This window comes from Mobula hypostoma, chromosome 3, assembly GCF_963921235.1.
Source record: "Mobula hypostoma chromosome 3, sMobHyp1.1, whole genome shotgun sequence".
Classification (NCBI taxonomy): Eukaryota; Metazoa; Chordata; class Chondrichthyes; order Myliobatiformes; family Myliobatidae; genus Mobula; species Mobula hypostoma.
In genome coordinates this window covers 220,511,366-220,527,240 of record NC_086099.1, presented here as the reverse complement: position 1 = coordinate 220,527,240, position 15,875 = coordinate 220,511,366, and the positions used below count along the sequence as shown (strand labels likewise).

At 47.8% G+C, this 15,875-nt stretch overlaps 1 protein-coding gene across 2 annotated transcripts in view; it reads right to left on the bottom strand.

The window, feature by feature from the left end:
* LOC134344554 (secretin receptor-like) overlaps positions 1–11,757 on the bottom strand; it is a 67,849-nt gene extending 56,092 nt beyond the window's left edge. For both annotated transcript variants that reach the window (XM_063044559.1, XM_063044560.1), the window contains exon 1: positions 11,263–11,757. In XM_063044559.1, coding sequence (XP_062900629.1) covers positions 11,263–11,337 — 75 coding nt within the window. In that variant the 5' untranslated portion in view covers positions 11,338–11,757. The remainder of the gene's footprint in view (positions 1–11,262) is intronic.
* Positions 11,758–15,875: the final 4,118 nt, after the last annotated feature.

The following is a 15,875-nucleotide window of genomic DNA, read 5'->3' as shown; positions in this document are numbered from 1 at the left end:
CCCTTTTTAAACAATGGAACAACATGAGCAATATGCCAATCCTCCAGTACCATCCCCGTTTCTAATAACATTTGAAATATTTCTGTCAGAGCCCCTGCTATTTCCACACTAACTTCCCTCAAGATCCTAGGGAATATCTTGTCCGGACCCAGAGACTTATCCACTTTTATATTCCCTAAAAGCACCAGTACTTCCTCTTCTTTAATCGTCATACTTTCCATAACTACCCTTCTTGTTTCCTTTACCTTACACAATTCAATACCCTTCTCCTTAGTGAATACTGAAGAAAATAAATTGTTAAGGATCTCCGCCATCTCTTTTGGCTCCACACATAGCCGTCCACTCTGATTCTCTAAGGGACCAATTTTATCCCTCACTATCCTTTTGCTATTTATATAACAGTAGAAACCCTTGGGATTTATTTTCACCTTACTTGCCAAAGCAACTTCATATCTTCTTTTAGCTTTTCTAATTTCTTTCTTAAGATTCTTTTTTACATTCTTTATATTCCTCAAGCACCTCAGTTACTCCATGCTGTCTATATTTATTGTAGATCTCTCTTTTTTTCCGAACCAAGTTTCCAATATCCCTTGAAAACCATGACATTCTGTAATGGTCAATAAACCAATTGTTTGGATTGAAATGATCTTGCCTGGTGTCCCAAAGCTGGGTGTGTCTGCACTCATGGCATGCCCCTCCACCCCAGCATTTCTCCCCTGCCACTTGTCCCACACGACGCTCTATCCGCATTCCTGACATCCATTGCTCCCGCCAGGTTCACAAACTGGCTCCCCGCTCCATCCTGGGGCCGGTACTGAACGTCAGTCAGAAGTCTGGATGTCAAAGCCTGATGGCCAGAGCTCCGAGTCCACTGGGGAATTCAGAGGCCTGGTAGGTGTGTGCCCATGAGTCCACTGGAGTCTGAAGGCCAGCAGACAGCCTGTCCTCGAGCTGAGGGCCTGTCTGTCTGTCTGTGTGAGTGACTGGGTGGGTGGTAGCGAGGAAAGGGACTTGTTTCGCTGTTGTTGCTCGTGTTGTTCTGCTGAGCATTTTGGGTACGATCTGTTGGCGCCGGAAATGCACAGCAGAACTTGCAGGCTGCCCCCAGCACATCCTCGGGTGTGTCAGTTGTTAACGCAAACGATGCATTTCACCGCACGTTTCAATTAAGTGAATCTGAATCTTAAGCGTCGAAATGGAAGAATGTAATTGCTAAACACTGGATATAGTCATTAAACTTGAATGCTGTTTAAATTTTAAGTATAAACTGGGCCACCTTGCATAACTGGCTGAGACCATTTGTGGGTTGAAAGCTTACCCTTGGATAAGTCATTAAACCAGAATCTTATCTGCTCTCTCAGTGACAGAGTTAATGAGAGGCAGGAAGGTTTCCCCTCAGTGTTGTAATTAATATTTATAATAGCTTCATTGAAGTATTAAAAAGGTATCATACTTTGCTAAGTCCAGAGGTTGCTGAAGGCACTAATTAAATGCAGCCACAAACAAGAGAAAATTTGCAGATGCTGGAAATCCAAGCAACACACACAAAATGCCGCAGGAACTCGGCAGGCCAGGCAGCATCTATGGAAATGAGTACAGCCGGTATTTCAGGCTGAAACCCTCTGTCCTGCTGAAGGGTCTCGGCCCAAAACGTCGACTGTACTCTTTACCATAGATGCTGCCTAGCCTGCTGAGTTCCTCCAGCATTTGTGTGTGTTAATTAAATGCAGCCATGATTTTATTGCCAAGATTTAAGAAGCGAGGGCAAAGTATTAGAAGAAAATTTCTCATTATTCCTTACTGATCAAAGTTTATGAACTTGACATATATACAGATAGGTGCCAGAAAAAGGGCCAGCAATATTCATAAACGATCACACCCACCTTTCTCAGGGACTGTCTGTCCCACTCCCATCAGGGGAAGAGGTTAGGTAGCATCCACACCAGGACCACCAGACTCTCCTGAGCATAGCATCACTTTACGGACACAAAATCAGTCTATGTAGAAATACTAATCTTATGTATTTATATTTGCGGTGTTTTTTTTATGATTATTGTAGTTTTTATAACGCTTCAAAATCATTTCATTCTCCTCTACACCCGGGTACTAAAGAATGACAATAAACTATCTTGAATCTTGAAATGGGCTCAAGGTAGCACAGTGGTGTGGCAAACAGAGCCGGTGCTTGACTGCTCTTTAGAGTTCCATTGCTTACAGCGTGGAGTTAGCACGTTCTCTCTGTGGGTTTCTGTCGGGTCCTCTAATCTCCTTCCACAGCCCAAAATCTCACGCAGATTGGTTCCTGTAAGTCTCCCATAGTGTGTAGGTGAGTGGTGGAATTGATGGGAGTATGGGGAGATTTTGTCACAGGGAAGATTAGAGATGGGCTACAGCAGCAGAAGACCACAAACATACACTCCTCGTTACCTCCTGTATGTGGTAAAGTGGCCACTGAGCAGTCTTCTGCAGCTGTATACCATCCACTTCAAGGTTCAATGTGTTGTGCATTCAGAGATGCTCTTCTGCACACCACTGTTGTTAGAGTTATTGTCACCTTCCTGTCAGCCTGAACCAGTCCGGCCATTCTCCTCCGATGTCACTCAATAACAAAGCGCTTTCACCCACAGAACTGCCATTCACTGAGATTTTTTTGTTTTTCGCACTATTCTCTGTAAGCTCTAGAGATTGTTGTGCGTGAAAATCCCAGGAGATCAGCAGTTTGAGATACTCAAACCACCCCGTCTGGCACCAACAATTGTTCCATGGTCAACGTCACTGAGATCACATTTCTTCCCCATTCTGATGTTTGATCTGAACAACAACTGAATCTCTTGACCATGTTTGCATGTTTTTTTTTAACATTGAGTTACTGCCGCGTGATTGTCTGATTAGATATTTGCATGAAAGAGCGGGTGTACAGGTGTACTTGATAAAGTGGCCACTGTGTAGAACGCAGAGACATGGAACAGTGCAACCCTTCAGCCACAATGATGCACTGACCCTTTAACCTACTCTATGATCAATCTAACCCTATTGGGAAAATGGCCTTGTAATAAAAAACATACCATTAAGCACCAGAAATCTTTTCCACTAACTTCTCTTCTCTCCTGTTAATTCTATTTTCTCAAACACTCCCTTCCACATCTCGCATTGCAGTTCTCTCTTCTGAAATATTCCCACTTTCCTATACCTTTTGCCAAGATGGCTTAATGCTTCCAACAGCATGAGCAAATCTATTAGAAGTACCAGAGACTACAGATACTGGAATCTGAAGCAACAACGCTGGAGGAATTCAGTGGGTCAAACAGCATCTGTGGAAGGAAATGGACACAGACCCTTCATCTGGACTTCTTTCAATATCAGATATCAAGGGCTCAAAGGGACTTGGGAGTCCTTGTGCAGGATTCCAGAAGGGTTAACTTGCAGATTGTGTCAGTGCTAAGGAAAGCAAATGCAATGTTAGCGTTCACTTTGAGAGAACTAGAACATAAAAGCAAGGATATGATGCCGAGGATTTATAAGGAATTGGTCAGAATACCCTTTGACTATTATAACCCCTTATCTAATAAAGCATGCGCTGCCATTGGAGGGGGTCCAGGTGAGGTTTACGAGAATGATCCCAGGAATGAAAGGTTTAACATATGCAGAGCATTTGATGGCTCTGGGCCTGTACTTGCTGGAGTTCAGAGGAAAGTGAAACCTATTGAATATTGAAAGGCCTAGATAGAGTGGACTTGGAGAGGATGTTCCATTCCTCATTATAGGAAGGACATGAGAACTTCAGAGAGGGAGCAGAGGAGATTTATCAGGATGTTGCCTGGATTAGAGAGCACGTATGAAGATTGGTTAAGTGAGCTAGGGCTTTTTCTCTTTGGAGTGAAGGAGGATGAGTGGCGTCTTAATAGAAGTGTACAAGAGGATCGACTGGATAGCCAGGGCGGAAATGGCTAACGTGAGGGGGCATAACTTTAAGGAGATTGGAGGAACGTGTAGGAGGGATGTCAGGGGTATTTTTATTTTAAACACACTGAGAGTGGTAGTTGCAATGAGTGTGCTGCCCAGGACAGTAACATTAGGGAGATTGAAACCTGACAGCCCTATACTTTCCTCCCCCTTCACCCCCCACTTCCTTATTCGAGCTTCTGACTCCTTCCTTTCCAGGCCTGATGAAGTCTCTCATCCAGATGCATCTACTCTTTATTCCCCTCCAAAGATATGCACATGGATGAAAGAAAAATGGAGAGCTATGTGGGAGAGAAGGGTTGGATTGATCTTGGAGAAGGGCAAAGGGTCAGCACAACATTGTGGGCCGAAGGGCCCGTACTGTTCTATTTCCTGCACTCCATGAGTCTGGAACACAATGGCTGGTGGAGGCAGAAAGCTTTATGCAGCTGAATGGAAGAGCACGAAGCTACATCACTCTGGACTGAACAGAGCCTCCTTAGTTTAGACAGCATTAAGCTTGCGACTGAATAATCTCCTCCAGTAGTGTAAGTCATGCTGATTTATTGAAGCCATATTTCACATGTATTGGCCGGTTCACCTCTTTTCCCCAAATCATAAACACTGGTAGCAGCTTCCAGACAAAGGGGCCTTGACATGAAATATTGACTCCATTCCTCCCCTTAATTTCCTTACAAGATTTTAAAGAGTTATAGTTCATATTGTCACATGTACAGAGGTACTATGAAAAGCTTGTCCTGCATAATGTCTTGGATCCTTACCGTTGACATAGCCAGGGGTGGGGGGGTGGTAATAGGGACAAGCTCCCAATACCTATTAAATGCTCCCAATGGTGTGTGCTTCAAATAGTCTCTGACAACCAAGTCCAGCTGAACCATTTTTACCGACAGGGGAAGGGGCAAAGACGGGTTACTGACGCCTTAAAACCAGTCGCTTCAGGCAGATGGGACTTGTGAGCCGTGGCTGGCAGCTCGCTTAGGAGAAGGAAAACTCTGATCTCAGACCTTAGCTGCCTCGCGGCTATACCCACTCATGGGGAAGGCTTCAGGAGTAAATCCTGAGGGGAAAAATCCGGAGCTGGAGTCCCTGAGGCAGTCCGACATTGAGTTCAACGCGGACTGGCAACTCCTGCGATGCCGCCAGTGCCAAACTGGGTCAGTATCTGCCGTTCCTGTGGGTTCATCAGCTGCGTGGAGAGAGAGAGTCTGCTGCACGGGCAACAGCTAGCTCTCCATTTCGTATCGCCCAGGCCTGCATATCCGTGGTCAAACCCAACCAACGGGGGGCCTCGCATGGCGTCCATACAGGACCTGTCATTACAACAGTGCACTGAGGCAGTGCAAGATAAAACAATAACAGTGTGCAGAATAAAGTATTATGGTCCCAGTGAAAGAGCAGTGCTGGTAGTAATAGTAAGGTGAAAGGTCACAATGAGGTACTTGTGAGGTCAAGAGTTCATCAGATCGTTCCAGAGTCTGATAACAGCGGGGTAGAAGTGACCATTGGGCCTGGTGGTACATGCTCCTGTATCTTTTGCCTGATGATATGGGGAGAAAGGGAGAATGTCTGGGTGAGTGGAGACTTTGATGCTGCTGTCTGCTGTACTGAGGCAGTGAGAAGTGTAGATAGAGCCCACGGAGGGGAGGCTGGTTTCCGTGATGTGCTGAGCTGTGTCCACAACCCTCTGCGGTTTGCTGCAGTCACAGGCAGAGCAGACATTAAAGTTCAACGTAAATTTATTATCGAAGAATGTATGTGCCACCATATACTACCCTGAGATTCATTTTCTTGCAGGCATTTACAGCAGAACAAAGAAGTACAATAGAACCAATGAAAACCTACACAGGCCGACAAACAACCAATGTGCTAAAGAGGGCAATCCGTGAAAATACAAAAAAACTGTTGCCTTACCAAACCGTTATGCAACCAAATAGGATGCTTTCTATGATCAATAAAAATAATAGGAGGCCAGTTAGTCTTCACTGGCTCAGAGGGCAAACCTGTGCCCACTCCCTCAGACTTGTCCTATCCCATCTATTCCTCTCCATCACAGCAGTGAAGTAGCACATATCAGACAACCAAAGCACCATGAAGGCGATTCCGGAGGGCTACGTGTCCAGGTTATATCAGTCAAATCAGAAAAAGAAAAAAATAATCAGAGAAAGAAGTTGGTGAAGGCTTCCACTGGGTACTCCCATATCTGTGCACCCTCTGTTCAGGGAACATCACTGAAAACGTGCCAATTCAATACATAACAAGTCATAAATCTCCTCTGCTTATCTTAATATTTATACTGGGGAGTACGGAAATGTCTGAGAAATTAAACAAGCACTTTGCTTTTGTCTTTACAGAAAAAGATTCAAAAAAAATCCTGCCAAAAATATTAGGGGAACCAGTGTCCAACATGAATGAGGAGCTGCAAGATCTTAGTGTTATTGGAAGAACATAATAGCAACGCTGTTAAAAGTCCGAAGGATCTGGTGATCCACGTGCCGATGTTCTGAAGGAGATGCTGCAGAAATAGCAGCGGCTTTGAATTTCATGCCCTGATGTACAGTGGATCATGGAACGGCAGCCAGGGGTTAGGGAAGGGCAGCAAATACAACCACATCATATAAGAAAGGAGAGAGAGACAGAGGGGGATGGAGAGACAGAGGGGAGGAAGGAGAGACAGAGTGGGGGGAAGGAGAGACGGGGAGGGAAGGAGAGACGGGGGGGAAGGAGAGACGGGGAGGGAAGGAGAGACGGGGGGAAGGAGAGATGGGGGGGAAGGAGAGACAGGACGGGGGGAAGGAGAGACAGAGGCGGGGGAAGGAGAGACGGGGGGGAAGGAGAGACAGGGCGGGGGGAAGGAGAGACAGAGAGAACAGACGGACGGACAGAGAGGATAAAAGCAATATATGAATGCCCCAATATCCCTGTCACTAGTTCTGGGGAAAAATGCTGGAAATCTACAATGCAAGAAGTGAACAAATCTGACTGAGTAGTGAAAGCAGAGATTCTGGTCATTAACATTGGCTGTTTGTCACTCTTTGTGTATAGTTTTTCATAAATTCTACTGTATTTCCCTATTTTCCTGTAAATGCCTGCAGGAAGACAAATCTCAAGGTGGTAAACTGTGACTTATACGTACTTTGATGTTAAAAAAAAACTTAAAGCTTTGAAAAAGTTGCAGAAGAGATCTATGGGATGCTGGCTGGATTAGAGGGTATTAGCTATAAGGAGAGATTGGACCAAATCTTTTTCCAGAGAGGTAGGTGTCTGGAATGGGCTGCGAGGGGAATTGGGGACATAATACTCATCTTTAAGAAGCTGTTAGGTAGACACGTGAGTATTCAGGGAATTGAGGATTTGGATGGTGTACAAGCAGAGGGGATTTAGTTTAGTTTGCATGATTATGCCTGAGGCTCTCCATTGGCGGGGTCAACGATGGATGCCGTGTTCCAGCTGTCTGCAATACACACTACGATATGGAGAGCAAGCTGTTGCCCGTGTAGCAGGCTCCTCCTCTCCATGCAGCTGATGTGCCCAGAGGAACGGCAGAGACCAATACAGTCTGTCACCAGCAGCATCGCAGGAGTTGCCAGTCAGTGTTGAACTCAACACAGGGACTGCCTTAGGGACTCCAGCTCCGGACTTTTCCCCAGGGTTTACGCCTGAAGCCCTCCCCGTGAGTGGGTACAGCCGCAGGGCGGCAGAGGGTTGAGATCAGAGCCTTCCTTCTCCTTGGTGAGCTGCCAACCACGGCTAACGAGCCCCAGCTAGGCATTTCAGTATTAGGTGGGTTTCAATGCCAGCCCCCACTCATTCTTCAAAACTCCGGTGAGTACAGACCCAGAGCCATCAAACATTCCTCACATGTTAACCATTCATTCCCAGAATCAATCTTACGAATCTGCTCTGGATTCTCTCCAACGCCCAGTTCTCAGTGACCTGACTGATAAAAACAAACGTGCCAAATGCTTTCTTCACCAAAGTTGTCAAATACACAAGCCCGTGTGTGCACAGGTGCAAGGAGAAACTTCCTTGCAGCACCATCACGGGCACGTACAATCAGATACACATCACTGATAAGAAGAGCTTCTTAGAATGAGAATCAGTTTTATTGGCACTGACGCGTGCTGTGAAATTTGTTGTTTTGGGGCAGCTGTACGTGCAACACCTAAAAGTGGCTGTCAGGGGCCTGGAACAGCTCTCAAAGCGCAGTCTGACCAATGCCTTATAAAGCCTCAGCATCACAGTTTTCCTTTTATATTCTAACCTTCTCGGAATGAACGCTAACGCTGACTCAGCCTGAAAGTTATCCCACAGAGAATCGTGCACGAGGACTCCCAAGTCCTGGGCACACCCAGGGGCACACGCAAAGTGCAAGACACCAGCAAAAAGAAGGAAGTTGTGGTTCTAATCCATGACAGGGTTAAAACTTTGAAGGTCGAATTGGTGCCTGGCATCTTTAATCTGTGGGACGGAGATGGGAAGACCAGGCAATCCAACTTCTACCATCAATTTCCCAACCTGAAAACAGAACCAGGGTGTTTGGTCTCTAAACGGGCTGAAACCAAAGAAAGATGCAGACGCAGATAGGAAGAAACATACAAAATGCTGGAGGAACAAAGCAAGTCAGGCAGCAACTATGCAGAGAAATGGACGGTCAACGTTTCGAATAAAAACCCTTCATCGGGGAGAATCTTCAAAAGATATTGAGGAGATATCCAGTATAAAAAGGATGGGGGAGAGGTAGATAATTTGAGTGAGCAAGGACTTTTCTCTTTGGAGCGAAGGAGACTGAGAGGTGACTTAATAGATATGTAGAAGATGACAAGAGGAATAGATCGAGTGGATAGCCGGACCTTAAAATTATGTTCTCATGTACTAGGTGACTGCAGGAAAGTACATTAAGTATGCCCATTACGATAGAGGAGCAGAATTAGGCCATTCAGCCCATCAAGTCTTCTCCTCTATTCAATCATGGCTAATCCCGGATCCCACTCTACCCCCTGTATACCTGCCTTCTCGCCATATCCTTTGATGCCCCGACCAATTGGGAACGATCAACTTCCGCCTGAAATATACCCATGGACTTGGCCTCCATCGCAGTCTGTGTCAGAGCACTCCACAGATTCACTACTCTCTGGCTAAAAAAGTTCCTCCTTACCTCTGTTCCGAAAGGTCACCCTCAGTTTTGAGGCTGTGCCCTGTAGTTCTGGATAGGAAATTGAACCCGGGTCGCTGGTACTGTAAAGATTTGTGCTAACCACCACACTATGTGCCGCCCCATAGGAAACATCCTCTCCACATCCACCCTATCTAGTCCTTTCAACATTCAGTAGGTTTCATTGAGATCCCCCCGGATTATTCTAAATTCCAGACGGTACAGACCCAAAACTGCCAAATACACCTCATATATCAACCCCTTCATTCCTGGAATCATCCGGAGATACTGTCTGGGATGGTGGGGGGGGGGGGTGCAGGAAATAATTCACTGACCAAAAATATTAGCCGTTTTCTTCCACAAATGCTGCCTAACCTGCTGTGTATTTACAGTATGTTCTGATTTTTAATTATTGTTTTCAAACTCCGCTGAGTATTGAATTAAAATTAGGCAGAGTCATTGACATTAAACACCCTCTCTCTAATCACTACTCCCTCTCTCTCTCCCCCACCTCTCTCACTCCCTCCCTCTCTCCCTACCCCTCTCAGCCTTCACCTCCCTCATTCAAACCCTCTCCCACTCCCCCTTTCTCCTTCACTCTCTCCCCACTCTCCCTCCACCTCACATTCTCCCACTCTCTCGTCTGCACCTCGCCTCCTCTCTCCTTTCCCCATATCTCTCTCTCCTTCCACCTCCTTCTCCCCTATCCCACACCTTCTCCCCTCTCTCCTCCTCCTCCTCTCCCCCTCTCCTTCTCCCCTCTCTCACCCTCCTCCCCTCTCCTTCTCCCCTGTCCCACACCTTCTCCCCTCTCTCGTCCTCCTCTCACCCTCTCCCTCCCGCCTCCCTCCTCCCCCTCTCCTTCTCCCCTATCCCACACCTTCTCCCCTCTCTCCTCCTCCTCTCCCCCTCTCCTTCTCCCCCTCTCTCACCCTCCTCCCCCTCCTTCTCCCCTATCCCACACCTTCTCCCCTCTCTCCTCCTCCTCCTCCCCCCTCCTTCTCCCCCTCTCTCACCCTCCTCCCTCTCCTTCTCCCCATCCCACACCTTCTCCCCTCTCACCCTCACATTCTCCCCTCTCTCTTTCTCCCACCTCTCCCCATTCTCCCCCTCCTTCTCCCCCTCTCCACCCTCTCTGTTCTGCCTTTCCCCTTCTCTCTCTCCCTCTTTCTTTTTCTCCCTCTCCCCCTCTTTTTTACCTTCTGTCCCCCTCTCTGCCTGCTCTCTCCCTCTCCTCCCCACTCTCTCCCTCTCCTTCACCCCTCCTCTCCCTCTTTCTCTCTCCCACTCTCCCCCTCTGCCTACTCTCCCCCTCCTCCCCTGCCCACCCTCTCCCTCTCCTCCCCACCCTCCTCCCCTCTCCTTCCCACCCTCCTCCCCCTCTCCTTCTCCATCCTCTCCCTCTCCTTCCCCACCCTCCTCTCCCTCTCTCCTTCCCCACCCTCTCCCTCTCCACCCTCTCCTCCTCTCCTCTCCTCCTCTCCACCCTCCTCTCCTCTCCGCCCCTCTCCCTCTCCTCCCCACCCTCTCCCTCCTTCCCCCACCCTCCCTCTCCCCACTCCTTCCCCCTCTTTCTCTCACACTCCTTCCCCTCTCTCCCTCTCCCCTATCCTTCTTCCTTTCCTCCTCACTCTCTCCTTCACTCTCTCCCTCTCCTCTCTCCTTCTCCTCCAGCTCTCTCTCTCCCCCTCTCCTTCACCCCCACCCTCCCTCTCCTCCTCTCCTCTCTACCCTCCTCTCCTCTCCTCCCTCTCCCTCTCCTCCTCTCCTCCCTCTTCTCTGTCCCCTTCCCCTCCCTCTTCCCTCTCTCGCCCCCCACTCCCTCCCCTCTTTCTAACCCCCTCCCCATCTCTCTTCCTTTCTCCCCTGTCCCCGCAGACTGGCCTGATGTTCCAGCGATTCCTGTTTGAAATTACTGGGATACCGAAGTGAATTTTACACATTCCCTTCTGCGTGTGGATTCCCTGGTGGAACAGGAGGCGTGAACGCCGTCTCGTTTCTCCACAGGTACTGCCTGACCTGCGGAGTGTTTCTACCTGTCTGTCTCTCTCTCTCTCCCTCTCACCTTACTTTAGCTCCAGAAGAGCGGGCGACGGAGTTCTCCCATCCAAATCCCCAGAAGCAGTAACTGTTTAGGTGGCACTTACCGGCGAGGAAAGAATCACAGAGACCGCGACGTGCAGAGCGATGTCGCGCACGGCTGTGTACTGAGAATAGAACATAACTTTGCCCGTCTGTTTGCAGCAGGCTTCCAAAGTAAGCGACCCTTGCTGAGCGCAAGTTTTGCTCCGGACCGGCTGCTGGTAGAATCACGGGCGGCCGGTGGAACTGTCATGGAATCTCATTCCCGGAGCTGGAAGGGGACGGACTCGGTTTCAGTGGACCGCCCGAATCTTTGGTGTTGCTGTCGCCGGCTCCCCTCACGGAGCTGTCAGGTGCCGAAACCCGCCAATTTATAGGCAGCCCTCGAACTCCGGCTGGTGACGCGCTCCCTCCCTCGGTGACTGACGCGTCTTGGAATTAATAATCCCGGGACGGGGCACGGATTTCCCTGCGAGGCGCGTCGGGGGGGGTGTGAGATTTCAGTCCCGCCTGGCAGGCGGCACGGGAAGGTTAGAAGATGGGGAGAGGTAGGGAGCAAGGACAGTGAACTTCCCCCCAAGCAGAAAGGCTGATCAAAGCCTCCACCAACTAAATCCAGCCCTCTGCATCCCCGGCCAGCGTCACTTTATGCAGATACAATCAATCTACGTGTTGGGTGGGGAGGTGGAGATCCATCACTACCAGGGGCGCCCCTTCCCTCTACTAGCCTTCAGGTCACCCTTGGGCAAGGTATAGCTCCTGGTTAGACCACCCTCACCCCTCTGATCAGAGTCACAGGGGAGCAAATCACAAGCCACTGACCAGCAGACAATCCCTGAAGAGTATTGATAATGGCTGGGGTCGCCCGTCTTGTAAAGACACTGCCCAGAAGGCGCCAATGTCAAACCACTTCTGTAGAAACATTTGCCAAGAGCAAGAATGGTGACCGAAAGAGAGAAGAACAGAAGAGCTTATTGATTAAAGACAGATGGAAGACCGTGGTCGCCCACGTCATAGGACACAGCACACAACGATGATCATGATGAATCAATATACGTATATAAACTATCTTATGTATTTATATTAATTATATTTTTATTATTGTGTTTTTTTTCCGTGCTACATCAGATCCAGAGTAAACAATTATTTACATCTGTGGACTGGAAATGACATTAAAAAATCTCGTACTGCTGGTTAAGGAGATTTTGGCCGGACAGTTGAGAACAAGGTTGGCTAAAGAAATTCCTCCTCAAATCCGTCCTAAAGAGACATTCTTCTATTCTGCGGCTGTGCCCTCAGGTCCTAGACTCTCCAACCACAGGAAACATCCTCTCCACATTCACTCTATCTAGACCACTCAGTACTCGATAGGTTTCAATGAGATTGCCCCTCATTCTGAACTTCTGCGAGTATGGACCGGAACCATCAAGTGCTCCTTGTACATTGACCCTTTCATTCCTGTATCTGTGTTATGAACCTCAGCTGGACCATCTCTAATGCCACAAGAATCCCATTTCACTCTCCCCACATTCCCATCAATCACCTATGCACCAGGGACAATTAACGGCAGCCAATTCATTCACCGATCCTTTGAAGAAGAAAGTAAAATTGGATTAGTGGCTGCCAAATGGGTCCAATGGCATCTTTCTGGACTCGACTAACATGAAACTTTAATGAAAACAAAACACTGCTAATCTACAATAAAAACAGAGAATTTTGGAAATACTCAGTGTACAATATAAGAGTATGGGTGTGGGCATCAAGACTGGTCCTGCTGATACCTCCCAGCCTCCACCCAGCCGATAGGATTCACCAGCTGCTCATTCCAGGCTCGTCACCAGCAACCTATTTAACCCCACTTCTCGACACCGGCAGCCTATTTAACCCCAGTTCTCATCCACAGTCCGTGATCATTCATCGAACCAGCCTGCCTCAACCAGCTGCTTCCAGCTTTCATTCTCCCAGCTTAAAGTTTACCCTGTTCCCTATTGTGTTTAGTTTCTCTTCTCTCTTGTTTCATGGCCGCGCGTGGCCTTGTTATTTTTGTGGTCTACTATGAAAGTTATCGTTCACCACAGAATTATCTCAGCTGCTGTGCTTTTGGGTCGAGCTTCCTCTACATTTCCTGACACATGTATCTATAAGAGTGTGACTCGACGTGTCTCTGTGGAAAGAATCTCAGGGCTTTTAGGTCAAGCCTCCTCAATATTTCCTGACAATAGGAATGCAATCATTAAGTTAGAAAAGGGTTTACAAGGAAGTTATAAACACAGGAGACCCTGCAAACACCAGAAATCCACAGTAACAGACACAATATGATGGAGGAATTCAGCAGATCAGGTAGCAGCTATGGAAAGAAATAAAGAGTCAACATTTCAGGCTGAGACCCTTCACTATGCTGTGTCCTGATGAAGGATCTCGGCCTGAAATGTTGTCTCTTTATTCCCCTCCACAGGTGCTGCCTGATCTGCTGAGCTTCCCCAGTATTTTGTGTGTGTTACGAGTGTGACAAGAATACACATAGATTAAGATGTTAGCTGTCCTGGGCTGGCACCAGTGGGATCAGCAGTTGGTCTGCCACCTGTCTTCAGGAGAGAGAGAGATAAGGAAAACAATGGAGCAGCAATTGGAGATGTGTAATGAAGGGACGGGAGAGAGAGTAACAGAAGGAGAGCTGTCAAGATCGGCTCCCCCTTTGAACCCTGAACTGTTTGAAGTGATGGACAGGCGATACCCCAGCAGGGGGATAAAAAGGGACAGGTTCGCTAAGGCAGCACACACACGACTCCCGGGGTAACGAGACCCTGGAAGCGGTGCGTCTCTCACAAGTCGGTGGAAAGTTTTGGAAGGCCGGTTGCGGGACCAAGCCATAGAGGGTGGAAAGGCATGATCGGCGGGAACCTGGTGTGTGTCCACCCTTGCCTGGGTGCTGGGTTCACCGCAGAGAAACGATCGTATCTGGAAACGGAGGGGTCACGGTCGGTGACCTCAGATGACATCACAAAGGACTCGCCCGAAAGCTGACTGCGAAGGTCTATGTGGAAGCCGTTTGAATATTCATTCGTTTTGCTCTCTCTCTCCTTCCCCCCACTGTCCATCGCCACGGCAGCGATTACTGCGAACTGAATTAAATTGAACTGAACTTTGCGTCACTTTGAAACTGGTCATTTACCCCTAGACAACGATAGAGCTTGATTGATCCTGTTATCTTAATTCTGTGTACATGTGTGTTTATCATTGCGGAACTGTTGCATTTATTATCCTTTTGATTAGAGTACTGTGTTGCTTGTTTCTTTAATAAAATGTTCTTAGTTCTAGTAATCCAGACTCCAACTGAGTGATCCATTTCTGCTGGTTTGGCAACCCAGTTACGGGGTACGTAACATGAGGATAGAAACATAGAAACATAGAAAATAGGTGCAGGAGTAGGCCATTCGGCCCTTCGAGCCTGCACCGCCATTTATTATGATCATGGCTGATCATCCAACTCAGAACCCACCCTTCCCTCCATACCCCCTGACCCCTGTAGCCACAAGGGCCATATCTAACTTCCTTTTAAACATAGCTAATGAACTGGCCTCAACAGTTTGCTGTGGCAGAGAATTCCACAGATTCACCACTCTCTGTGTGAAGAAGTTTTTCCTAACCTCGGTCCTAAAAGGCTTCCCCTCTATCCTCAAACTGTGACCCCTCGTTCTAGACCTCCCCAACATCGGGAACAATCTTCCTGCATCTAGCCTGTCCAATCCCTTTAGGATCTTATACGTTTCAATCAGATCCCCCCTCAATCTTCTAAATTCCAACGAGTACAAGCCCAGTTCATCCAGTCTTTCTTCATATGAAAGACCTGCCATCCCAGGAATCAATCTGGTGAACCTTCTTTGTACTCCCTCTATGTCAAAGATGTCTTTCCTCAGATTAGGGGACCAAAACTGCACACAATACTCCAGGTGTGGTCTCACCAAGGCCTTGTACAACTGCAGTAGTACCTCCCTGCTCCTGTACTCGAATCCTCTCGCTATAAATGCCAGCATACCGTTCGCCTTTTTCACCGCCTGCTGTACCTGCATGCCCACTTTCAATGACTGGTGTATAATGACACCCAGGTCTCGTTGCACCTCCCCTTTTCCTAATCGGCCACCATTCAGATAATAATCTGTTTTCCTATTTTTGCCACCAAAGTGGATAACTTCACATTTATCCACATTAAATTGCATCTGCCATGAGTTTGCCCACTCACCCAACCTATCCAAGTCACCCTGCATCCTCTTAGCATCCTCCTCACTGCTAACACTGCCACCCAGCTTCGTGTCATCCGCAAACTTGGAGATGCCGCATTTAATTCCCTCATCCAAGTCATTAATATATATTGTAAACAACTGGGGTCCCAGCACTGAGCCTTGCGGTACCCCACTAGTCACCGCCTGCCATTCTGAAAAGGTCCCGTTTATTCCCACTCTTTGCTTCCTGTCTGCTAACCAATTCTCCACCCACACCAATACCTTACCCCCAATACCGTGTGCTTTAAGTTTGCACACTAATCTCCTATGTGGGACCTTGTCAAAGGCCTTTTGAAAATCCAAATATACCACATCCACTGGTTCTCCCCTATCCACTCTACTAGTTACATCCTCAAAAAATTCTATGAGATTCGTCAGACATGATTTTCCTTTCACAA